Here is a 27,557-nt window from a genome sequence, read left to right on the forward strand (position 1 = left end):
CTCGCAGAGGAGGACTTGAGTATGAGGCAGTTGGTACCAGCCCCCAGGGATATCAGACTTTGCTTGGAGTTGAGCTGCCAAATGTAAGTCTTTTTGAGTGCAAAAGGACTCTGACAGAGTGGGTGGAATCAGTAGCAATGCCAGGATAGTCTCAATCCCCACTGATTTTGTGGCTGCTTTTTAGGGAGCTGCATCTGTTAGATTATTTAATAGCCATATTCCTTGGCATCCAAATGGCAGCTGACAAATCCCAAACTTGGGGAGCATTTTTATCTTTTGGCCCCCTTAAGTCAGTGAACCTCATTCCTGATAAATGGCTCCATGAACATGGGCAGTAGCAAATGCATATCCGCTGTCAGTATGACAACTTGAGGGCCTCATTGAGGGCAATGAGTTCAGCCCTTTGGGCTGATGTTTTTGGCTCTAAGATTTGTTCCCATAGAATCTGAGAGTCTGTGACAGTGGCTCCCACGACCTGCTTACCTTGATATATGTGACTGCTTTCATCAGGGAAATATGATGGTACTCCGGACAGTGGCTCATCTGTCAAGTCTGGTCAAAGCCCCATGAAATGATCAGAGGGGTAAGGAGAGGTCATCATAAGGCAGCTGAGTATCTGGGTTTAAAGACACTGTCCCCTTTAAACTGATGGTAGTCAGATCTAGAAGTAATGCCTGATAGGCAGCCATCCGTCCGGTGAAGCTTTGATGAGAGTCTCCAGTGAATGAGAGGATATAATTAAAAGTTTTTGTCCAAATGTCACCTTTTGGGCCATTTTCACCAGGAGGGCCACCGAGGCAATCATCTGCAGGCAAGGCAGACATTGGGCTGCCACATTATCAAGTCTCTTGGAAAGATAGGCAATAGGCTTTTGCCATGGTCCTAAACTCTGGGCCAGTACTCCTTTTGCTATCCCTTGTTTTTTATCAACATAGAGGGAAAGAGGTTTTTGCAACTTTGACACAGCCAGAACTGGGGCTTCTGTTAAGGCTGATTTCAATTGCTGAAAAGCCTGGTCTAGTGAGTCTGTAATCTAAAGCAGGCAATATCCTATGGCTCCTAGAAATTTTTATATTTGTTTTTTAGTCACAGGAACTGGAATCTGTGGAATGACTTGCACCAGCTGGAGGAAAGACTCAGTTTTAAGAAAACTCTAATAACTAACTGAGGGGCATTTTTTAAAATCTCTTAATTCTTTGCAACTTTTGCTTAATATCAGGTGCTGACAGTTACAAAGGTATTATTAATGGCCCTTGCCTTTTTAGGTGCTACCAGATCTACAGGTGTATAAATGTAATAGGCCTCTAGCAATCTCTCTAGAAACCCCGAGGAAGACTCATCATCTAATTGTCTCACCTCTGTTACCTTGGACAAATTGGTGGGTTTTCTGGCAGCCCTTAAAGGCTTCTGAGAACAACTGGCAATACTGACTGAGAGCCTTCTTACCTCTGGTTGTCCCATTGGGGCAGGACAAAGGGAAAACATGGTTCTGGCATTTGGGGTCAGAGGACAGGTTTTTATTTGGAATGCACACCGCTTTTTATCCCACAACACGAAGGTTTTTTTTTTTTTTTCTCTCTTTTACTGAAAACAAAACTTGTAAAATCTGCTGGCAGTCATCCCAAGTGGGGTGATGAATGGAGAAGACAAATTTCAAAAGAGAAATAAGGCCCCGAGGGTCCTTAGAAAAAGGGGGGTGAGGAAGAGGAGTACAGGAATTCTGAACGCTGATGGCTTCTATTCCGGATGGGACTGAGAATTACAGTCCTTCTTAATTTTTATTTTCATAGGCAAATATATTTTATATATGGTCAACACTGACTTTTTATCATTATATAAACTTGGGATGACAAAGGGCTCTAGTTTGTCCTCCCCTTTTTAGAATACAATCTCATTTTAATGGAAACATTTTGCAGTAAAGGTTTACTGATCCAGTGCTGTCAAATTCTGAACACATTTGTTTTTCTCTTTCTGTTTATTACCAATTACCTTTTTTCTAGCTTTTTAGACAACATTAAAAATTTTAACAAAATCCTTGAAGTGACTTTCTTAGTAGTCTAAAATATATTAAATCATTTTATGTCTTTTTACCATCTTAAAATGTTACACTTTAAAAACTGTAACTTTTTAAACTGGCTCAATAACAGTATGACCTGGCTTTATTTAGTAATGCCAATATGATTTTAAAAGCCATATATATATATATATATATATATATATATATATGTGTGTGTGTGTGTGTGTGTGTGTGTGTGTGTGTGTGTAAATATATATGTATTGTTATATATTTACATTTTAACCAGAAAAATACTTTTGAAGACATGCCAAGGTTGTACATAATCAGTTGAGAACTAAAACATTAAACAAGGTGCCACAAAAGACAAGACCAACATTAAAGACAAAAACAAAGGATTTTCTGTCCATGGTTCAGCGACCTAAAAGGAAATAAATTTTCATTATGACCCTTAAGTCCAATAAGCCACATGGAACCTGCAACAGTAGTTTCAGAGAAAAAAGAAATCTAAATGTTAGTACTGAGGTAACAGATTCAAATGAACAAATGGCTCCACCGTAAAAATATGCCAAGCACAAAACCAAATAGATAAAAAAAAATCCCAAATCACAAATGGCCTAGAAGCCCTGTTCCGGAGGGCATCCCGCTTGGGTGGAGAAGGAACCAGCCAAGCTCTCTGCAACTTCAAAGGTGCACACTCAAATTACAAAGAATAAAAGATCCAAATACTTACAGATGTTTCAAGCCGATCGATTGGTGAAAAAATGTGGGGAGGGGTCCCCATGTAATCCCGGAGTGCCCCCAAATGTAGTACTCTACTCAAAAAACAGGGCCCCATGATGAAAAACGGGCAAGACCCCAAGATGACAAGTGGCACAAGATGTCTTTTTTAAAAGAATCGCTTTTATTTTAGCTGGCCCAGCGACACAGTGCAGATGGAATTTGCAAACTGTGCAACTGAGTTAGAGTTTTGACTGATTTTTATAGTTCATTTATGATTAGCTCATTGATCATTAAGTACATAGTGATGAGAAACAGAAATAAGGTGGGCCTTTGTTCCCCTTTGCAGAGGTAAGAGACATTTCACAGTGGGTGGTTAGCCAATTCATAGCCCTTGGTCTGCCAATTCCAGGAACATTTGTGTCTCATAAAGGGAACAGTGGTTGACACCGCATCATTTGTCTCTTACAAGGAGAACAAAAGTTGACATAGCACACAGGTCACTAAGGTGGGGGGATGACGCATTACAGCACAGCAGAACCACGTGGTCAGTTAATTTATAACTATGTGGTTGGTGTTTGGTTACTAGGGTATTGAGCTCAGTATAGAATGACAATATTACTAATAACTACATGTTTAAGTAAATATTTTTGTTAATTATCTTTTAATCAATTATTTTAATTTTTAGCATCTTAGTATAACATTACTAATCTGTTTATATGCAAGGTCCAATTGTTAAACAAGTAATAAGAGTAACAGAGGTCTGGAGGCTGCTATGATTAACGTTGTCAACCAGGGAGATAGAGAAAACCATCCCTCAAGCCAATTCTGTTCCGTTTGTCTGGCTTGTTCTTGATCCTGTAGCTGCCCTTTAAGGCTGGCCATACTTTGTCTGATAACCCCAGAATGATTGGCATACAAACAACAATATTTTCCTAATGTCAGACAAAAGCCTCCTTCCTTTAGGAACAGTAGATCTAGACCCCGCCAGTTTTGTAAAACCATCTCAGTCAGTGAACTTAAAGAATCCTCTAATTTGGAGACAGAATCACTAAGGGCTGCTAAATCTTGGTCAGTGAGTACACATAAGTGTCTATAATTTTGGTCTTTTGACTATTAGGCTGGACACTCTTAAACCTATTGACCTTGTTATCTCAATTTTTAGTAATACAGGTAATAATGCAGGATTTTTTTTTGCTCTTACTGGACTCTTTAAGTCAAAGCTAGGGAACAAGTGACTCTTACCATTATCTCTAGGGTACCAATACACTTGGGGAAAGATATGGACTAATATGTAAAGCTCAGGGCACTGGGTAAACAGGTGATGCATGGAACAAGGAGTTATATTAGAACTACAGGCAAACCAGGCTCCATTGGGAGCAACAAGGTGTTGATTAGCAGGATAGGAAAAAGTATAAATCAAAGCTGAAGAGGTAGGATTACAGAGTGCAGCATTAGGGGAAGTGTGCAAGGAGTAGGAGGCAGAGTAAACACAGATTCCTGGAGCACCCTGTACATTGTCCAGTGTGAGCCAGGGCTTAGCATCCCACCAACAAAGGTGTCATCTGTACAGGAATTAAAAGTTGATTTGCCATAAGCAATGTCCAGATGCAAGAAGGGGCTAGAGATGTCACAGAAATCGCAGAGGGCAAAAAGGTCTCAGGAGCAGGAAGTCTAGTGGAGGAGAACAGAGGATTGGGTCTCAAAAGTGAGGAAAAAGTTAAAGACCCCATTTATTTCGCCAGATCTTGGAAACAACCCAAGTGTCCATCAACTGAGGAATGGATATAAAAGTTGTGGTATTTCTATACAATGGAGTATTATTCAGCTAGAAAGAAGGATCGCATTGAGATATTTATCAATAAATGGGCGCAGCTTGAGACCATACTCATAAGTGAAATAAATCAATCTCGCATGTATGAATACCGAATAGTTTCCCTAATGTAAGTAATGATTCAAATATATAAAAATATGTGATAATCATGATTCCCCATTATGTGGCCTTGAAGCCTTATAAAATTTTCACTTATTAATTAGAAAGGCTTTATTCTGGGCTTTTTGATATGGAAATAATTGAAGCTATAGTATATGAAGTTTTATCCAAATATTTTAAGGAAAAAGACAGACACTATGGTAACTAGTATTCTTTAAAAAAATTATTTAGCTATTTCTTATGTTTATTTTAATTAACGGAAAAATTAAAAAAATTAGGATATATAATAGTAACTCTTTTCGATCTCCTATTAACTTGTTTTGAAGTCCTGTAATACTCCCACGATCTTGTCTTGACTGATTAGACTCTGTTCCATTCTGTGCAATAGTAGCAAGTCTGAGGTTATAGGCAACTAATTTGAAGGCAATAAGATTCACAAAGATGCCCATTCTGGTTTGACTATTGTCTCCTTTGGAAGTCCTGTAATGTTCACAATGCCTAAGTTTTATTGGTCTTGTTCTCTACTGTTTTGTTCAACTTTATAATATCTAATGAGATAGACAATTCCTTTTAAGGAAACAAGAGACAACGTTGATAACCATTGTTAATAACCTTGTACTCTGTTCTACATCATGTGCTTTGTCTAGCCTTGGTTTTGACTTACAGCTTTGTTTTGCCATATTTGCCAATGTTTTGCCATTTATTCTCTCCCCCCCCAAAAAAAGAAATAAGAACTAAGGAGTAATAAAATCCAAAATGTGTAAATTTTGTTGTAAAAAAGAGAGGGAGGAAAAAAAAAAGAGCTCTAATGGATATAACAGCAAGTGTGTTTAGGGGTGTTAAATAGCTGACTATATTAATGTTTTTGGATCATTGAACACAGCTGTTTGCAGTCTCTCTGTTTGAATGTCTACTTTGTATTCTTTGATACTGTGATTTGAGCAACTACTTCCAAGATGATAATATGTAATCTATTAACAGGTGATTCCTTACTGTTATGTTTTTTTTTTTTGTAGTTCTGTATTATGTGTAACCTTACACTGCTTTGTTTTGTTTTGTGTTTTTCTCTTTTTCCTCTTAAATAAAAAAAAAGAACTTGAAATTATTAACCAAGCAACTATCATTTAGAGGCCAACTAATAGAAGCAATACTGACTAGTAAAGATGCCATCTCAATGAACTGATGGTAATGGTGATAACTTATTCATTCAGTTCTCTACCAGGTGAAAGTAGAAGGGACTAAAGCCAGATGATTACAGGAATTTATATTTATGATGCAGTCGTTATTTGCCAAGTACCCTTCTACATACAAGCACTTTCTTTTTTTTATATGCCCAAAATTGGGGCCTGGAAATGTAACTTATCTGAATAGCTGATAGGGATCTGAATTAGGATTCAGACACAGTTTTTCCTGACCCCAGAATGGGTATAATTAATCATTTTTTTACCATAGCTGCAAAGTAGCAGAGTATTTATAAAAGTCTTCCTTTGTTAAATAAAGAATACAGAAAAACTAAATGATGAATACTTACTTAATATCATCTGGGGAATGCTGGCTCGCTCTGAAGAATGGCATGTGGTAATCTTGATGTTGATGTTTTTTGGAAGAAAAGGCTTTCAAAAATATTAGAGGGGAAGTGGAGAGGCATTAAATGTCAAACAGTGAATTACTGCATATAGCCACTTACTTTGGAAGAAGTACTTATACCCAGTGTCTAGAACTTGAAAGAGCTCTCAGTGGAAGTGATGTTTTTCCTCTGGGGCTTTAGGAAAATGTAAGATGGCAATGCTAATGGGAGAATACACCATAGAACTCATGAGAGAAGATACAAAACTCATGCCAAGTCAGGACAATCTTAACAAAAATTCACTTCTGCTCAACAGGAGTGCCAAATATCCCTTAAAGTATCTTTTATATATGACTATCTGAGCCTTATGTCTGTCTCCATGTTATGTAAATGTACTTTAAATGTATGAAATACTATTTAATGAATTTGATATAATCGCACCAGTTGTGAATTAATAAGTTAGGTAACTCAAAACAGATGAAAGGACTTAGAGCTTTAACAAAAGCTTTTCTAAGCCTGATAATTGATGGCTCCAACTAAAATGTAAGATTGTTTGAGAGGCTCACAGGGGGAACACAACAGTTGTATTGAAAACAGTTGTATTTATGGAGATTTTGAGTGCATGCCCAGTCACCTGATCTTTTTCATTATATAACGGTACCTGCTAACTTAATTTCAATGAGCGTTACGATTGAACGGAACTGTCTGCAATCTCACTGTATGAATGTCCACTTTATATGCTTTAATTTTATAATTTGGACAACTGTTTCTAAGATGGCAGTGTGTAACCTATTACCTAGTGATTTCTTACTGTATATTTTTTCTTGAAATTCTGTATTATTTGTACCCTGTTACTGCTTTGTTTTTTTATTTGCTTTCTTTTTTTCTCTTTAAATAAAAAAAATGAGCGTTAACATTTAATGACAATTGAAAAGAATGAAGCTCCTCAATCTTCTAGAATATGAAATCCAAAAGGCATTCTTACTAAAGAAAATACCCAAAGTTTCTTTCACATAAATATGGAAATGAAATATCAATCAAATCTTTCCACTGAGAGTTTCTGATTACCCATGAGACAGTCCAGTGTACAGGTCACACAGGACACAGAAGGAGGGTTTTTAAATAGATTTTTTTTTATTTTCTTCATAGACAAATACAAATTTAAACTATGAATTTATGCAACATTTTGTTTTTGGCAGCTCTTTGGTTCCACTTGCTATGAATCTTCATTGTTATTCTACAAAGAACTCCATGGTTAATGTGTATAATCTGATGAAGTTTCCACATGTGGCATAACCACTTCTACCACAGGCAGAATGCAATTGATAAGCCCATAGAATACCTCCCAAGGTTTCCTTGGGTCCCGTCTCTTTGTTTCTAATTATAAAGACCATTCATTACTTTTTTCTTTAACCCTAATAGTAATATGTTAATGTCATTCTATAGGGCATTGAATACAATATATCCTTTCAAAGAGTTTACACACATCAGCAGAAAGACCTTTCTCAGTTACCCCTGAAATCACACCAGGTAGGCATGTGTAGGCTGGATGAAAGAGCCCATGCAGTTTTACAAGGAGTTCTGGCATCATGAAAGAGCCTTACAAATCTCTTTGTTTCCTTCTTTTTCATTAAGGTTAAAAGAAGAGAGTTCAATTCCTTAGAGGATGATGGCTCATCAGATCTTGGTGTGTCCCATGAGTGCAGAGAATCAGTGCATCACATTGCTCCTGGGAAATGGGTAGTAACTCTGAGACTTAAGTGCTTCCTGCACACAGGAGCAAAGGTAAGAAGAACAAGGAATGGGGATGATACCTCATCTTCCAATGTTTGTACAAATGTATGGTTTCAGTGGAAAACGTCCAAGAAAAGGGGACCTACCGCCTCTCATCTGCATTGGGAACAGGTTAGATCACACTGGAGACCACAGGGTGGGGAGGCAATGTGGTTGATTTGGAGTGGGTTTTCAGTCCAGTGACTCATAGAGCACAGTTTCTGTTGGTGCCAGGTCCCTGACAGTCTAAATTTTCAAAGAGAGGAGGCTGTGCATTTGGATTTTAGATATTTCAACCTTAATCAAAATTCAGAAGATGCTAGGAGTAGAGACTTTGCTAGAATCCATCTTCTGCTCCAACTCAGTGAAAGATGCTGCATCAAATGTAGCCATTCACCAAGATCAAACAGTTAATAACTGAAACAAAGAACACGTACTGGATCTCCAAGCTCTGGCTCTCCTATTCCTTCCATATAGCCTTGCAAACTCAGGCCATAGAAATCTACAATGCTTTCTTATACCTTTATTTCCACCAAAAAATATTTTGCTGGCCCCATTAAATAAGTGTTATAGACAATAGAATATACTTTCTCAACATTCTGCACTTTCATCAGGTGTCAGACAGGCAGAACATTAGCTACCCAAAACTGCAAAGTATTAAGGTTTTTTTTTTCTTTTCTCCTTTAGTCAAACCCTGATTTTGAATTTCATAGCAGGGCCTCGGTGAGTATTATCAAGAAGCGGATGTACTGTGAAAATGAAATCCTTTCTCCTGGAAGGTTAGAGATAGCCTGCAATGCATCAGTGCCATGAGATAAGCATTGAATACTTTTGAAGTTATGAGTATACACTCATCTGAAATTTTTCATGCATCTATTTCATGCTCATTCACCTTCTTCACCACGTATCTACACAAATCTCAAGCCTGTTCTTGACTGCATGGTTTCTTTTCTTATTATTGAGTTTTTAAATTTCTTTGTGTATCATGGATATAATTTCTTGATCAGAAATAAATTCTTCAAATAATTTCTCTCTGCAATTATTTCCATTCTGTTTCCTGATTGCCCTAATGTATGAAATAATCTGCACATTCACAGCAGGAGAAAGAACTGAACAGTAGCTAATATAAGTGTTTTATAAATTTCTGGGATGATTTTTTCTTTACTGTGATCACCTTCTTTGCTGTGATTGATTATTTTCTATGTAAATATTGAAACCAAGAAACAAGACTTTCACCACTTTTAAATCCTTGGATTTAGGGGAAAATTCCTTTGACAAATGTCTACAACCCTAAGAAAAAACAAGCAATAAACCAATTAAAGCAGATGCACATCTTCTCCCTTCAAGTTTAGGTAGCATATGCTGTTTCCTTGAGTTTAGTTTTGTCTGGATTTGATTTTGTTTGTTTACACTGATCACACTCACTTGTGCGATTCAGTAGATATTCATCCAGCCAGTGAAAAGACACACACATATGATCCTCCTGTGTAACCAGTGAATTGTACAGTGCTCTCACTTTCCCCTCCTCGTGTATCCATTACTCTTAACTCTGGATTGAGCTCAGCAATAGCTACTCAGTTATGCAGCAGAATTATGCAAGAAATATCCACATTGCTCACTTCCAAGCCTTCAAAGGTCAGAGAAACTAAAGGGCTATTTCCCAGGTCAGGCAAAAGAGACAGAATGGGAAAAATAAAATTGCATGAAATTTGAATTTCCTGTTACCGAATCACATATACACAGAAGGCAACAAGGCGAAATGGGCCATGTAAGTCAGACCCAGCTCTGCTACTCACTGGCTGTTGACTTCATGGAAGTGACTAAGTATCTAGTGTTCTTTTCAGATGTAATATAGAGTTAATGATTCATAGCCGCTTTTCAGAGTTGTTGTGAGAATGAATTTATATAATACCTTTAAGTAACTGATGAATTATACAATATAATAAATGTTGAGTCATCCTTGGTCTTTTAAAAATTAGTTTTTCATTACCTATTCCTATATTTCTGCCCCTCAGCAATGAAGGTTTTATATCCTCTACTGGTGCATAAAATGTGTTACACTTTGAGATCTCTGAGTCTTTCATTTTCTTCTCTCTCCTGACCTATAATGAGAATTAATTGTTTGCATTATCTGCATTTATGCTTACTTTGTATTCCACAGATAAAAAGATCACTCAAAACCACTCTTCCTCACTAATACCTTGGATAACTCCCCAAATCAGTGCCAACACACACCTGATAGCATACCATGAATGAGAGCAGAACAGTGGGGTCTTTGGAGAAGCAGAACACAGCATTACCAGGAAGCTCAGCTCTTCTTCTATAGTGCGTGGACACTTGGAGAAGCCACACAGCCATCACAGTCACCAAAACTGTCACCAGAACTGTCATCAGTGGAGGGACCTTTGCGAGTCACCCTGAACAAAATCCTCATTTACTTCTACATATAAAATTCCAACGGCCTGGTTGTTTAGCTCTAATTTAAATGTTTCCAGTGACACTGATTTACTGCCTTCAGCAGTAACCCAAATCCAGATCTGTATACACATGGATAAAGAAAAGAAGAACTACTCGACAGAGACCAAGTTCATCTTCCTAGGCATCACGCAGGACCCTCAGCTGCAGATCACCTTCTTCGTGGTCTTCCTCATTGTGTACCTGCTCAATGTTCTGGGGAATGTGGGCATGATCGTTCTGATCATCACAGACCCTCGCCTGCACACGCCCATGTACTTTTTCCTCTGCAACCTTTCCTTTGTTGACCTGGGCTATTCCTCAGCCATCACACCCAGGATGTTGGCTGACTTCCTAACAAAGCACAAAGTTATCTCTTTCTCCAGCTGTGCTACACAGTTTCCTTTCTTTGTAGGTTTTGTGGATGCTGAGTGCTACATCCTGGCAGCAATGGCTTATGACCGGTTCATGGCCATCTGTCGGCCCCTCCACTACAACATCCTCATGTCCAAGCGAGTCTGCATGGCTCTCATGCTGGGCTCTTACTTGACAGGCCTAGTGAGCTTAGTGGTCCACACTTCCCTCACTTTCAGCCTCAATTACTGTGGTTCCAATATCATCAACCATTTCTTCTGTGAAATCCCACCACTCCTGGCCCTCTCTTGCTCAGATACCTACATCAGTGAGATACTGCTGTTCAGTTTGTGTGGCTTCATTGAGTTCAGCACCATCCTCATCATCATCTCCTATGTCTTCATCCTCGTCACAATCATCAGAATGACTTCCACAGAGGGGCAGCTCAAAGCATTCTCGACTTGTGGGTCTCACCTTACTGGTGTCACTCTCTTCTATGGCACAGTCATGTTTATGTACCTGCGACCAACATCCAGTTATTCCCTGGACCAAGATAAGTGGGCTTCTGTGTTCTACACGATTATCATCCCCATGTTGAACCCCCTCATCTATAGTTTGAGGAACAAAGATGTAAAAGCTGCTTTCAAAAAACTAATTGGGAGAAAACCTCAGTCATAACAACAAAAATATCTGCTTTGGCCAGAGGTAAGTACTAGGGTTGGAAGAATGGCTGCAGGAGGTAGAAAAAGCAAATCATTACCATAAACATTACCCAAGTTATCATCCCCTTGCTGAATAAATCTTAAATTGTAAAGGGCTTTCTGTAACTCTAACTGTATAATGTGAAAGTGCTATCAGTTAAATCAGTGCTTTAGGAAAACATACTCAGCAAGATGCATTAGTTTCCATATAAATTTGACCCATATGTTGATTAGAAACAGGACTTGATGCAGAAAAGAAACAGCTAGTCACTCTAGATCATATTTTTTCAGGGTCATAAGGATTGTCAGGTCCAAACACTGCATTTTTTAAACTCTGAAAGGAAGTCAGAGAAAAGTGTAGATAAAAACACAGGAAATGCTATTGGCATAAGGATGATTTAACTCATTCTGTGATTGGTCCATTCATGTTAGCAAAGTCTTACAAGGGCTAGGTATGTGTAAGCTTCTGAAGACTTACATGGAGACTTCTGAAGACTTACATGATTTGCTAACAGCGAGTTTCTTTGTTTTGTTTGCTCTTTCACCCCCTCTGAGTCTGCTACCACCAAGACCAAAATTAGGAATATCCAAGGTCAAAGATGAGAGCTGACTCAGGCTGTGCTGGTGACTCTCTGGCCTGTAAGCATTAGGACTCCTTCTTGTTTTGTTTTCAGCTTTCCCTCTGATCAAGGGGTTGATTTCACAGGCTCCTATTTGTCTCATGCCATGTATAAAAAAGGATGGACATCTGTGGTCTGTAACTTCACACACTGGCATCTTTTTGGCTATCAGATAAATGGTACCACTCTGAGACCATAGGAAAGACACAGTTTGGAACAATCTCCAAGGTGCTTTTTAGGAAGATTGCAATGTCTACAATTTTATTGTAGCTATATCCACTACTTTTATTTCTATCCACATGAGTTAAACCGAAGTCTTTTCCATGGGGCTCAACTTGTTTCAGTATCATGTCCAGGCCTTTATCAAACAACAGTCTCCTTAATCCTGATGCCTGAATGATGGATGAATTGAGATAAATCTTTTCTCTGTGCATATTTTAAGGCTATAAATCAAGATGTCAGGTATTAGCCTCTTGAAAAGCTACAATTGCATCACACTTCTGTCTGGAATTATTTTCAATCAGCAATCTTTCTGTCTACACACTTCTTCTGGAGCTATATAGTTAAGTGCTACAGAAACAATGGTTCCCATAATGTGTACACTGGGCACATTTATCAATGAAGTCACCAAAAAAGTTTAGAGACAGAAGAACCAGTGTTTATCAGGCAAGTTTTATAATTGTGCCACTGCACATGAGAAGCAGTTGATTTAGTTTAAGTTTACTCAGTCATATTGCAGATTTCCACAAAATGTCATTGGCGTAACACTGAAGAAAAAATAACTGTGATTGTTGGACAGTAGTAGAATTTGCAGTACGGAAACAATGGGAAAATTTATCCTTGTGTTTATTTTGTAATCAAATGTGTAGATTGTAAATGCCTTATTAAATAATAGAGCTTTTCTGGCCACTTAAATATAAGTCAAAGGTGCATTATACCTAAAAGAGAAGTTGCCTGGAATCTCATTTGTAAAGCTTTAATAGTTAACACCATTGCTAAAAGATTGTTTTCTTCTTAATTTGTTGCTGTATTATTTCAATTTAAAACAGCAGTTTAAATTTCTTAAAATAGCAAAAGATGGGCACTTTCTTGTTTTAAAAATAATGCAAATAATGACAAGTCAATGGTTTTGTAAAGAGTCAATGATTAAAGAAAAATAATCCAAGGACTTCATCCTCTATGGGTCCATTTGCATTAAAAATAATGCAAATAATGACAAGTCAATGGTTTTGTAAAGAGTCAATGATTAAAGAAAAATAATCCAAGGACTTCATCCTCTATGGGTCCATAAACATTCATAAACATTTACCTTTTTGCCCTATTTAAACAAGGGCTCTGATACTGATTCTGCTATTTTTTATCTATGCAAATTTGAACAATTTACATAATCTCTGTAAGTCAGTTTCCTCAGCCATTAAATGAGAAAGATAATACTTACATTTTTGGATTTTCCAAAGGTCGTATTATGATCACTCTAGGATATCTCTCAGTTAAAAGATGATTAGTGAACATTAATATCTTCTCCTTGCCTCTTCATTTATATGATAAGTGTCCATCATTATACCATCAATATGCTACAAAGAAGTGAGGACACTAAATACTTTAGTTTCCAGCCATTTGGTGGTAGATCTGCTTACATGAGTATGTAAAGGCAAGGGAAAAATAGATATAAGTTGAAGGAATCATCATTCTCACCATAAGGGTCTCATATAAACCCTTTGTCATCTCTGTGATTGCCTTTATTCATCAATACAATGAGGACTATTAGCCTTAACCATATGATTGGTTCACAAAAATAAGAGATCAATAAATGCTTATGTTTGAAAACCCTGATTTTTCATTCATACATTAAAATCATATTACAACTATAATAAAATGACAGTGGTAAACATGTTGATCATATTCTCTAAACTAACTTCTGGTTTTTGTATCAACAAAGAGTTGGTATTGTTGTACTACGGGCTGTGAAGAGTAAAGATTGAAGGTGTCATGGTGATATGAAGCTGGAGTGCAATCCTGCTTCCTCACTTCTGCACCTGTATGATCCCTTGAGAGAATTTTTCGACTAAGGTATGCTTAAGATTGGGTGAATAAGATGAGATCTATACTTGATCTCATGGAGTTTGCACTTACAGGAGATAAGGTAAATCCAAATACCCTGGTACACAGGAAGAAGTAATAAAGTTTAAAAAGGAGCCATAGGCAAAGTGTTATATTAGCTCAAACATCCTTTCCAGGAGATGAGCAAAAGCTCATGAAGGATCAAACACTGGATTTGTATCTAATCATCGACCAAAGTTGCAGAGGGAATCAATGAGTTGAGGATTACAGAGCTGAGGAGTGAAATACAGTTAATAAAGGCAAAGTGTCCAGACACAATGGGGCCTGTCCAGCAAGCCTTTGGACTGAGAATCTACTGGAAAGTTTCGATGGTGAAGTTGGATCATAGCTCAGTGCCCTGATGCTAATTCAGAACATGAAAATCACCCCCCTGAGGTAGAAGGAAGTCTATATTTTGCAGATTCTAAAGAACTTTCCCCTTTTGTTCCTGAAACAGGTCACATATCTGTCTGCAGAATAACCCTTCAGGAAACCAGCATAGAATCATAATAGTCAATAGGCTGGGAAATCCAAATAGACTGGTTTTTTGAAGTATGGCTAATGGTACAGGTAGTGTGACTTTTTAAATGGAGCTTGAATAAAACTCTGATAATCAATGCCAGGTCAGGTCAGGTCTTGTCCCACGAGAATTTAGAGCCAAATCTCTGCCTTCAAGCTTTGCCTTGGGGAAGATACCTGGAAATTCCAGGCTCTACAATACCTATGTACCTTGCACTATTACATTTCTGCCTTATTTTGGAAACTGTACAATTGCCAGAATCCTTTGTTTGATATTCCTGATTCCCTTCTCCAAATCCCTCTCTGGTATTATTTCTCCCTGCTCCATTTCTTGTTTCAGATTTCACTCTAAATATTTCTTTTTAACCTTGACCTTTTCCGGCCTCTCTATCCATTCCAACATTATTTAAGATTTACTCAGGTTTTCCCCATCACAATACCAAACTCAAAATAGACATTTAAAGACTATTTGTGGAAAGAATAGTATGATAAAAAACATTTGAATACTACACTACTTAAAACAGCCATGTGAGTATATGAAAGGAATCATTGGCACCTGTCTAACTCTGTTAAACCAAGTGTTTCTGAGACAGTAAGTTCTCACCAGGCCTGGCTTTAGGAAACTGAATCTGAGCCTACATTAAAATCACTGTTATGGTGGGGAACCAGTCAGATGACTCTCCTTGGAAAGAAGAGCGACTGTCTCCATTTTGGATAAACTTGGCCCTAGTGCCATATATTGATTTGCACAGAGCTGGCCAGGCTATTTCTATGTCCTTTCATTTGGCTTTAAGCAATGAAAACTGGGCTGGCTGAGGAACCAATGTATCATCTCTGAAGCAAATTGACAGGTCAGTGTTACCCTTTCAAGTAACTCCCCAGATATGTGGTTGAGCTGAGCAGGATGGGGCGATGTATTCCACACTGTCCACTGGAATCCAGCCTTGAGAAAGAGGCTGTGATTTCACAGGTTGAAAAGGATTATGCATCAAAATTGAAGCAACAACCCAAAATTATTAAATGCCACATCAGCTGCGTTATGCAGGTTGCTCTCCCTGAAAATTTTCCCTCTGCTTAGCACAGAGGTGGTCTCAAGTCTTCTACCTAGCCCAGCTCACAACAGTCATGGCTGTCATATTTTGCACCATTTTCACTGTCAATCATCCCAAGCAAACTCACTTCATGGAGAATTTATTAAACCTGGGTGTGGCCCTGGGTGTGGCCTTTGTTCTGGTGAACCACCATCTTGGCTGGACTTAGGACATCTTGGCTCCCCATAATTGAATATATGGCTTAGTGTTTTATTCTAGCCTTGGGCTGCACTGGAAGTGTTAGTCTGAAGTTAACTCACTAGAATTCCAATAATTTCACCTTGGGATTACAAATGTGAGCCTAGCTGGACCATGATGGAATGGGAAAGGTTTCTCTAAAGTTATGAGTGATGTCCTCTGATGACACCTGAAATTCCCAACTTTCATCTCTGACCCTAGCCATTCCCCTTTACACCCTGCCTTCCAGTAGGACAGGGCTCTTAGAACTCAACTACACTAAGGGGCGGATCTGGGGTGCCTGCATCGGTCTCTTCGTGTGTCTGGAGGACTGTGGATATCTCGGCCCAGACTGTTTGGGTCCCTCCAGGCTTCCAGGTGCAGTGAAGGGGAGAGGTGGGTTTGAGGCCTCTACATCCGCCTCCCCATCCTGGTTGCACTTGGAGAACTGCTGAGCTCCCGACAGGTGGTGGGCCCACACTATCCCCCGAGCCCAGCCTGTTTTGCGGCCACGCCTGGCCATCGGTGTGCAGAGGAGGAGCTGGGCGGATCTGGGGTGCCTGCATCGGCCTCTCCATGTGTCTGGAGGACTGTGGATATCTCTGCAAGCAGGGAGGGATCACAGGTTCCTGAGGCACCGCGGCCTGTGGTGAGTACCCTAACCCGGCTGCAATTGACGAGCTGTGGAGCTTCCAAGGGGCAGGTGGGCGCACAGTGTCCCTGAGGCCCAGCTTGTCTGGAACTGCGGAGTTCTGAGCAGGCAGAGGAGGGCCATTGGTTCTGCAGGCCCAATGGCTTGGGGTAGCGTGGTGCCAGAGTCTCAGGAGCTGCAAACATAGAAGGGGATTTTCAACAGATCCTGAGGAAGCTTTCAAATAACACTTGAAACACAGAAATATAGGAAAATGACAAAACAAAAGACCAAATTACAACCTCAAACCTCCAGCCCATCTCAAGAACCCTAGGACCAATGTATATAGAAGAAAATATATCCCATCCACCTCAAATATCGGACACAATAGCTACTGAAATTGACAAGCAACTCCAGGAAGCTTTAAAGAAATTCAAACTGAAAATAATCTCCCAGATAAAAGAAGAAATGATAAAAGAAATGAAAGAGATTCTGAATATATCTAAAGAAAACACAGATAATAAATTGGAGGAACTAAACAAAAAGATAGAATCCCTAGAAGAGCAATATAAGAAACAAACAGAATACATAATGCAGATGCACAGAGATATACAGGAAATAAAAAACTCCACTGAATGTTGTAAAAACCGCCTTAATGAAAGTGAAGATAGAATTTCAGACCTTGAAGACCGGATTGCAGCTAGTGAACAGGAAAGGAAAGATCTTTTAAAAATAACCAGGAATCAGGAAACAACAATTCAACAACTGCAAGATGATGCAAAGAAGAATAACATAAGAATGATAGGGATGAATGAAAAAGAAGGAGACAACATAAAGGATGTCAAGAGGATATTTAGAGAAGTAATAGCTGAAAATTTCCCAAGCAGGAGATCAGAAACTGACATCAGGTTCAGTGAAGCCTATAGAACTGTAATGATTTGATTAGTTCTATAATATGCAATAAGTATATAAAGTGGGTGAAGATAGGGACAACTATGTGTAAGAAGCTAGAGACAGTTAGATAATGAAGATCTCCAGTGGACTTGCTTTGAAATCTGTATTTCTTTAAATTGTTTTTTATTTCTTTTTTAAATGTTCTGTTCTGTTTTGATATGGTTAATCTTACCCTCTTTGAGATGTAAAACAAATGTGTAGGACTGATAATCATATTACTGAGCTTTTGTTCGATCATAGAGGAGAATGGTTTGTAGGGTCACTTTTTTGAATGTCATTCTAAATACTTTAATTCTATAACCTGAACAGCTATTTTGAAGATGACAATTTGTAACTTATCAACCGGCAATTTCTTACCTTTTGTTTGTCTGTAATTTTGTATTATTTCTACCCTTTTTTTTTATCTCCATGTATTTTTTTTCGTTTCCTTTTCTTTAAATAAAAAAAAAAAAGGACATTTCTTTCCAGGACCAGTTTTTCTTGTTTAAGTTTATTAGAGCTTTCGTGATTTCAGTAAGTTACAGCATGCAGGCACAAGCCAGCACAAATGTGTGTGCATACAGTTACAAGGACTGCATTTATTTACAGATGGTCAAGAAGGGGCAACAGGTATCACGATTTCATCCAGGTGAGACCTGTGGGCTCTGGAAAGCAGAGGTAGGTGCTTGTACTGCATGAGCGCTTCCACAGCACCTGAGAGACTGAAATCCAACCTGGCCTTGGTTTCTCTCCTCAGGGCTACACCACTGTCCATGGGTGTCCCGAGCTGTAGGTCTTCAGAGAGCTCAGGGCCATTTGGAGTGGCCCTTCCTGTCTCAGGATGTGTGTCTGCAGCATGCTCTGCATGGCTTTCTCAAGAATCTGGAAGCAAGGCAGAGGCATGAATGGGGTTGGTGCAAAGCCACCCTGACCCCTAACTCCTGCATGACTCCTCTTTCTCTCCTGCCAAGCAACAGAGTATCTTTAAATTTAAGCAGTGTTAAAGACGTTAAGTTTATATTCATTCTTTTCTCATCTAGACATGATATAAAGAAAAGCAATCACTGAACTCATCCAATATTGCTAATGATTTCATTACACGTTATATATAAATACAAGCAATTTGACAGTTATCAAGTTCAAATTAAAACTAATTGTATCATTTAACTTTCTCAGAATGCCAGTAATGTTAGAGATTCTTCTCAGCTGGGGCACATCTCATGCAAAAATAACCTAAGGAATGAGAAAGAGTATTTGGGAAAGTTATACTGATAAGAGGTTAAGATCCAAATCCTCATGCAATCATTGTGTACTCAAAACATACACAGACAAAACATAAAAATAAAAAGTTGCAGTTATGAGAAAATTATGGAAATATAAAAGGAAACCCAAGATGTGCAACTCACTCAACTTATAGGATAAAAACAATTGCAATAACTAACTTGAATAAAAAAGAGTAATGTCCCTAAATATATGTTCCTCAAAACAAGATGTATAAATGGCCAGTGGGTATGTGAGAAATGCTTAACTTCACTAACAAATAGGGAAAACAAATAAAAAACAAAATGAGATTTTACACCATACACAATAAAATTTCTATTATAAAAATTGGCATTGAGTTTTGATTAGTGTGGAGCAAAGAGAGGTAATGTACCTCTTGTTGGAAATGTAAACTAGTATAGCTATTGCACAAAACAGTATGAAGTTCCTACGTTGATTTGTAAAGTTAACTATGTGCTATGTGTTTGAGCAATCTGATTCCAGCTGTACATCCAGTGTCAATGACATCAGTATCTCACACATATGCCTGTCATCTTATGTTCATTGCAGAATTAAGCATAAGAGCTGCAATTTGGAATATCGCAGGTTTCTGTCAATAGGTAAATGAATAAAGACAATTTATTTTGGTACATGTAATCACACTTTCAGACAGGCACTGTGCCACTGAGCTATATCCCCAGCCTGAGACAATATTTGATACACAATTCAGTCTTAAGAAAAGTAAATATTCCCATTTTGCTAAACATAGTTGGCCTGGAAGACACTACTCTCTGCCATATAATCCAGGCACAGAAAGACAATGCTTTGTGATTTCAATCATCAGTAGAATCAGAATAATAAAATCATGTAAAAAGTGACTCAATACATAGTGTTTTTGGAATTGGGATGACTGGGGGAAAATGGAGAGATTTGAATCAATGTGTACAGAGCTTAAATTATGCCAGATGAACATGTTTTCAAGATCTATGTAAAGCACGTTAATCAATAAATGGTGTTGGGAAAAGGATAGATGTGAAACAGAATGTGACTGAATCTTCCTCTCACACAACACACAAAATTAACTCCATATAGATTATTGATATAAAGGTAAGACCTGAAACTATAAAACTGTTAAAAATAAATGATGGTATAGAGTTAATGTCAAATAGAATATCGAGAGAGAGAGAGAGAGAGAGAGAGAGAGAGAGAGAGAGAGAGAATCTATATATCTGAAATTATAAAAATGGACAATAGATATTTTTAACATTAATTGGTCTTGGTCATCACTTGTTTTGGATTTGATACCAAAAGCACAAAAAATGTCATATGACTAAAGTGGGACTATATCATAGCCTGGGTTCTTGTTTTTAGTGCTATAATCTAGTTTACATTAGAAAATTTTAAAGGAGATTGTACTTCTTGTCTATAAAACTGAAGCAAGTTTTCATCCATGCACAAACAAAATATTTCTTTACAAGAAAGACAATGCCTGGGTTGTCTTCTCATCCACTTACTTACTCAGGAGCCTGTAATCCTTCAGATGCTGCCACCTATTTCTGTACCAGAAGTAAAACAGTAACTAAGAAATCATGAGGACCACCTGTATTTCCTGGGTTATATGAGTAGCGGCTTCCTTCCTGTCTGTTACCTCCAAATGTTGTATTCCCATTACTCTGGGAATCTCCTTGTGCTGCAGCTTTGCTTACCGCCCTCTATGACCAACTTCTGGGGACTCTGCAGATCTCTCTAAAGACTTCAAGGACATCCACAGCAACATATTTCCCATGTCTTTGGAGACGTCTTTGTCCCTGTAGTGCCAGGATGAGCACATGAGAGGATAGGGGAGGTGCTTTTCTGGTAGTGGAGAGCATATTCCACACACAGTGGATGCTGGGCATTTCCTCTGTCTTCTAGTTGTTCCGGGCTTCTTCAGTAATATCACAATTTCGTTTGATGTTTCAGTGTTAAAGATGAGGACTAGGCTCTTTGAGTTTAATATTTAATTAAGCAGTTTAGAAAATCCTTGCTATTTTCCCAGGATTTGAACTATCACATTAAATACCAAATCCTTGCTGATGGGAAACAATGAATGAATTTGGTCATTTAAGACTTATTCTTCCATTCTCCTGAACTCGTTTATAAGAATCCATTCCTATACATGTTCCCCACAAACAGACTGAGGAGGGCCTTTCATTTTATCAGGACCCTATAGGCTTTGTGGATTTTGCAATTGTGTCTGGAACCCAGAAGCACTGTTAGTGGACATTAAGAAGAGCTCTACCAGCAGGTGAGGAGTCTCCCCAGGTGTAGTCAGTGAAGGATCATGCCCCAGGGACGTGTTCACTTTCTCAGACAGGAGGAAGGACCTGGACCGGGATGCAGCTCAGTGCTAGCATGCTTACTTAGCATGTGGGTCGCTGGATTCAATCTTTACTACAGCGGGATAAAAGAAATTACTCGGTTTTGACAAGTGGCTCAGGATGACTTGAGATCCAGAATTCTCCAACTTCATTTTCCGCCCAATTCCCCTTCTTCTGTCTGTATCTTATGATCGTTTCTCTGTTCTTCTGTGAGGGTTCTTATCTTCCTATTAAATACTTACTTGAACTATGATTCTGAAGTGCTAGCAATCAGGCAATGAGACTGGTTTGCAGTGACATTTTCTCAAGATTATAGGAGATGATGCTTTCAAACTCGCAATTCATGCTTTCATCATAAGCCAGCATGATGCATGGATTTATAATCTCTCAATGCACACTCCTGTGCCAGCAAATTAATTTATCAGTTCCTGGGCATCTACTTTTCCTGCCCACCACATTACCATGAGTTATAGCTTAAACTGGATGGCACCTATACTATGTCGTCCCATTTCTTCTTACTACAGATTCTTCACCTCATCTTCATATATGTAAAAATCTGTATCCCTCTTGTGTATTTCTGTCCTGGGGCCAGTTCCATGGTCAACACTGGTTATCCATTTGGTAAGTAACATATGACTCCACATTGGTCAGTTTAACTTGAAGAGACAGCTACAGAGTAATTTGTGTGACGTAGAAGGAAGCCTGTGGTGTGCACAACCAGCACATGTGGGTTGCTGGATTCAATCTTTACTAAAGCAGGGAAAAGAGGAGTTATATGATTTTGACAAGTGGTTCAGGGTGACTTGAGATTTAGAATTTTCTGGTGCAACAGCAAGCAGAAACACCAAAACAGCATTCAGGATTTGGAGGCAGATTTGTTTTATCTTGATGGAACTCATGCAGGTCACTCCCAAAATATCAGGCCCTGATACTTGGTAGTTTGGGGCTTACTTGGGATAAGTGGAAGGAAGTACAGAAGCAGAGTATTTGACAGTTATTAACTGGTTCTTATAATAAGCATCATAATGCCCAGTTATGCAACTGTCCTTTCTAGGTGATAGAGGTAACAGGAACTTGTAACAGGCACGGTCACCTGGATAACTAACAGACTGGCAAGGTGGGGGCATTTTCTTTTACACAATGACTTCTAGGAGCTGCCATATCTATTTCTGAAGAAAGGAGAAGAGGTGAGGGGCTCTGAGACTGGAGGGACAACTTCAAAGTGGGTCCTTTGCCAAGTCCCAGCCCTGCCATCTCTGCCGGGGTGAAGCTGGGGGACCCTCTTGCTTCACTCTCCTCCTGCCCTTGATAATCATGGCATAAACCCTCTGAGCGGACCGCAAAGAGCCCACTGATGCAGTTGACAAGCATCCAGGAGAAATAGCTGTTTAGAAGGCCATAGAACATATTCGAACAAGTGAAAGAAATACAACACACAACAGAAGTGTTATTACTGATGAAACATATCCTTCCATGTGCAAATAGACTCATCTGATTTTATACATACAGCGTATTTAAAATGTATGTATACACCAGTTTATGATAACCCCTATACACATAGAGCACGAGAAGGAAAATCATGACTGTGTATGTGTTCACCAGGGAATGACAGTTTTAAAAATGTTTTTCCATCTTGTAAAATAGTTGTCAGTTTGTGAACACAATGCTGTATTTCGTTACTTGCTTTGTTAGTTACTTCCCAAGGTATGAAGTCCTGAGGGGTTTCAGAACTCTAAACCCTGGGGGTTTCAAAACTGAATTAAAAGGCTATGGGAAAGATAGGTCTCAATTCTACAGCAACAGTGGTGCTGCTGAAAGTTTAGGTAAGTTTTCAAATTCAAGTATCATAAGTCGATGGAAAATTCTAATTAGTCCACGCAATCTGTCCAACAGCTTCTTACAAGCTAAGGGATGCTGAATGCTGAAGACAGAATCACAGAGGACCTAGGAATCCTCTTCCCATCTTCCTACTACACTTAGAAACTGCTGAGAGGTCATAAAGAGAAGTAGAGTCCCTCACTGCTGGTCAAAAACAGAGAAAAATATGGAAAAATATATGCAGGGAGTGAAAGTTAATTTAGAAGCAAATAAGAAGGCAATCAATAAAATCACTATTGATTTAATAACATTATAAAACCAGGAAATATAAGTATAAAAACAGATGAAAGGAGCAGAGATTATTAGTTTTAGGACCAGAAAAGACTGATAAAGTTTAACTTTCTTGCATGTGAATATTCTTTAAGAATATGCAAATGCACATGATATTTTTGAGAAAATTTCCAGAAAACACAAGCTTATTTTTAGACACAACAGTTATTATTTAATTATTTTGTATGAAAAATGCAGTGTTTTTCCTTGTAGTTAGAAAGCCAAGAAGCACACACAACCAGCCTGAAAAGTCTGCTTTCTCTGATGAGCAAGCTCACCAGGCAGCCCCCAAGGCACTTCTCCTCCCGGTGCAATTAAATGGGCTTCAAGGGAGAGAAAAATGTAAAGTGTGTTCTGTCTGCCCATATGTCTCAGGCTGAATTATGAGCACTTTGCTAGTAAAAAACATTGTACATTTAAAAAATTTGAAAGGGACTGGAACCCACTAAAGTGAATCTAGTCTAAAATAAAAAACTAAGCGCAGAAAAATTAAATGGAAGCATGACCAAGTAAAAGTAATGCACTATTGTACAAATTTAATGATTGCAATGCATTACTTTAAAAAGCAATAGCACTAATTTCCCAAGTGTATAACCTTTTTACTTATTTGGGGTATCTATTTATAAACAGGTAATGTATTAAGCTTTTTAAAAACATTGTCTTCCTTAAATTTCCCCTCAATTGGATAAGGAAATTATTATCCCCCTAAATGGGCAAGAAAGCTGAGATTAATGTAATTTAAGTAAGTTTTCTATAATCAAATTGTGAAAGCTGGCAACAGAATTGAAATCAGATCTGATCTTTTCTTAGGTCATCTTTTAATTTATGTAGCATTGTGTATCATGACTTTACATTACAGAACTGCTTTTTGGAAGCTGGAACATAAAGAGGAATCATACAATAAATAACAGCATTACTAATAAAACTGGAGTCTATTTCAGTAGTTTGCAAACATGATCTTCCTAAACTTTCCTTACAGAGCTTGGACCTCCTTAAGCAAAGCGAGTTCCTGATCACTGCCCCCAACCTGCTGAGCTAGAAACCTTGAGGCAAAACAGAGTTATTTGTATTTTCAAAGTGGTGGTAAGAATCAGTTGTTCGTGGGGTTTTACACCATGCACACACAGGGTGTGGTCCTTACTTCTGTGACTTAGCTTTAAGGAGAGATAAATTATCCTTATCTAACACATGAGGAAACTGAGGCTTTATACTGTAGACTACTGAGGGAGAATTCAGGCTGGTAAGTTGCCTAAAAGTAAAATGCCTTTTCAGTTCTTTATAGTTTAAGCAGAGCTTAGATTTCTAAGGCAACTTTCTGTCCAACGTGCGGCACTCTGGTGCAGACATAGGTTGACAACTTAACTGCATTGCAGAAAGCGACATCTTCAAGCACTGATTTGTCTGATACTCCAACTAGAAGAATCCTATGAAGAATCACAATGTAAAAGGCCGAATTTTGGGGTAAAGTTTTCCTAGCCTAAGGTAACATCCTTAAAGAGAGGACAAATCTTTAACTGTGATTTTATCTATTATGATCACAGGGGTAGGTATGACTCCTTAGTTAATATGTAGTAAAATCAGAGGAAAATTCTCTAATGCCATGGAACAATCCTATGTAAAGAAAAGCATTGCATCTCTTATGCAGAACTTTGACAGATGTTTGTGCACTGAGATATTCTTAAATAATGTGAACTATAATTGTATGTTTTACTTAAGTGCGTGGTCATGTGTTAAATGTTTCACATATTTATAATTCTACATGGTAAATATATAATTTACATTTATAGAGGCTACATATTAAAAACAGTCTTTGAAAATGCATTGTCTTAGCAAACAAAAATACTGTGTTTTCCAAGGTCAGCAGTATACTATGATATGGAAGAGTAGCATAGTAGTATTCATTTTACTTGGTATAACTTCATGAATTAATTGGTTCATCTCCACTCAGCTGTCACCACAATATACAAGATGATTCTCAGCCTGACACTATGGAATTATGTGACTGAAACCCATGAAGAATAACTGAGGGTCAAACTTCCAATGTTGTGAAGGTAAAATATCACCCCTAGCCAAAGGAGAGGGCTCTCCCCGTGCTTTTAGACTGTGAGCTAGCTGTCCTTTCTAGCTGGAAAATGGAAAGGGGTTTTATTCTCAGTGTCTACAGTTGACCAGTTTCACTTTAAATCAAGCTTTATCCCAAAACATAGTTTTATTACCTACCAGGTTCTAAAATTAACTGAGACCCCGCATCTCTAACTTGGTGATTTATTGGGTATCGGGGTGTCTCTGCCTTCAGGAATGAAGCCTTCACACTGTTAAGGTTTGTTCTATCATTTCTTTATTTTTTTTTTTTTGTCTTTTTCGTTTTTATCAGTACCAGGGATTGAACTCACGACTGCCTGCTTGTAAGGCAGGCGTTTATGCCGCTGAGCTAAATCCCAGCCCCTGTTCTAGCATTTCCACTGCTTCAGTACATACTGGGCACTGGAAACATTAGAAATGAATACATCTCTTTATAGAATTACAGCTTTCTGATTAATGAGTTCATTTTACTGAAATAAAAGAGCAGAGCTTTAAAAAATACACATTACTTACAACAGGGAAGTAGGTTTTGTGCTTAGTGTGTTGATCACAGTTCAGGGGCTCAGCTACAGAGTGTCCTCACTTGGTGTCCATTGGTGTACTAAACTGCTCCATCCATAGGGGAACTCTGGGAGCCATGGAGAGGAGCAACCTCACAGTGACCAAGTTCATCTTGCTGGGCTTCACGACAGACCCCGTGATGCAGCTGGTCTTGTTTGTAGTGTTCCTGGGTGTGTACTCTGTGACACTCCTGGGAAACAACATACTCATCAAGCTGATCTGTAACGATGCCCGGCTCCACACACCCATGTACTTTTTCATTGGAAATCTGTCCTTCCTGGACCTTTGGTATTCCTCAGTCTACACTCCAAAGATCCTAGTGATCTGTATCTCTGAAGACAAAAGCATCTCCTTTGCAGGCTGTGTGGCCCAGTCCTTCTTCTCTGCAGGGCTGGGATCCAGTGAGTGCTACCTGCTGGCTGCCATGGCCTATGACCGCTACGTGGCCATCGCCAACCCCCTGCTCTATGCTCAGGCCATGCCCAGGAGACTGTGCGTCTGTCTCGTGGTATTCTCCTATACTGGAGGCTTCCTCAGTGCAATAATCCTAACCAGCAACACATTCACTTTGGATTTCTGTAGTGACAACTTCATTGATGACTTTTTCTGTGATATCCCACCCCTGGTGAAGTTGGCATGTGATGTGAGAGACAGCTACCAGTGTGTGTTGTACTTCCTGTTGGCCTTCAATGTCATTGCCCCCACCCTGCTCATCCTGGCCTCCTACCTCTTCATCATCGCAGTCATCTTGAGAATCCATTCCACCCAGGGCCGCCTCAAGGCCTTCTCCACATGCTCCTCCCATCTCGTCTCTGTTACCTTGTACTATGGCTCCATCCTCTACATCTACTCTCGTCCCAGTTCAAGCTACTCCCTTGTGGGGGACAAGATGGTTTCCATCTTTTATACGGTGCTATTCCCCATGTTGAACCCCTGATCTACAGTCTGAGGAATAAAGATGTGAAAGAAGCTCTGAAGAAACTCTTCAGGCTAGCACAATCTGGTGCCTGATTTGATATACATTCCCCAAACCAGTGCTGACTAATAAAAATAAGCATCAAGGGATGGTTGGGGAAATGGTTTAAATTTTTTTCAGTTGAATTAAATCAATAGAAAAATCCTGTTTCTTTGTTCACCTTTAATCATTGGACTAGAGACATCATTCCAATCACAGACTTGATGCAATGGGAGTAATATCTTTTAAAAAATGTATCCAGGCTTAAAACATTTGAGATAAAAAATTAAATATCATTTTGATTTCTGACCTAATATTGGCCTTTACAGCTGCTCCTCAATTTAAAGTTAGATTTATGCAGATAAGAAGAATACAATATAAGGAATACATCCTAAATCCTTCTAGTTAGTATAAGCAAAGCTTGATTGGTGATATGAAAAAGGAATATTCAGAATTTTTTTGAAAAAAGAGATTATATCATTGCATGAGAAAATAAATTTAAGTGAAAGGAAGCAAAAAAATCTCAAAGATAACACTAACAGTGAAATGTGTACTGCTTTTTCTCCTATACTTTTAAGTGTGCAGTTTAAGAGCGATTATTCCA

General features: G+C 38.6%; 2 protein-coding genes across 2 annotated transcripts; both read left to right on the top strand.

The window, feature by feature from the left end:
• The first annotated feature begins 10,554 nt into the window (after window positions 1-10,554).
• LOC134475024 (olfactory receptor 5AR1-like) lies at window positions 10,555-11,493 on the top strand. The gene has a single exon (XM_063244390.1). The coding sequence runs from the start codon at window positions 10,555-10,557 to the stop codon at window positions 11,491-11,493; it is 939 nt and encodes a 312-aa protein (XP_063100460.1).
• Window positions 11,494-26,074: 14,581 nt separating this feature from the next.
• Window positions 26,075-26,935, top strand: LOC134475054 (olfactory receptor 9G19-like). Its single transcript, XM_063244423.1, has one exon. It carries the CDS (start codon window positions 26,075-26,077, stop codon window positions 26,933-26,935), a length of 861 nt encoding a protein of 286 aa, XP_063100493.1.
• Window positions 26,936-27,557: the final 622 nt, after the last annotated feature.

Source organism: Cavia porcellus, unplaced genomic scaffold, assembly GCF_034190915.1.
Source record: "Cavia porcellus strain 051 isolate PalLab524CR breed Dunkin Hartley unplaced genomic scaffold, mCavPor4.1 scaffold_50, whole genome shotgun sequence".
Taxonomy (NCBI): Eukaryota; Metazoa; Chordata; class Mammalia; order Rodentia; family Caviidae; genus Cavia; species Cavia porcellus.

What these genes read in the sequence shown, in the direction of transcription:
- LOC134475054 (XM_063244423.1), top strand. Translation starts at nt 26,075, where the DNA reads ATGGAGAGGAGCAACCTCACAGTGACCAAGTTCATCTTGCTGGGCTTC.
- LOC134475024 (XM_063244390.1), top strand. Translation starts at nt 10,555, where the DNA reads ATGGATAAAGAAAAGAAGAACTACTCGACAGAGACCAAGTTCATCTTC.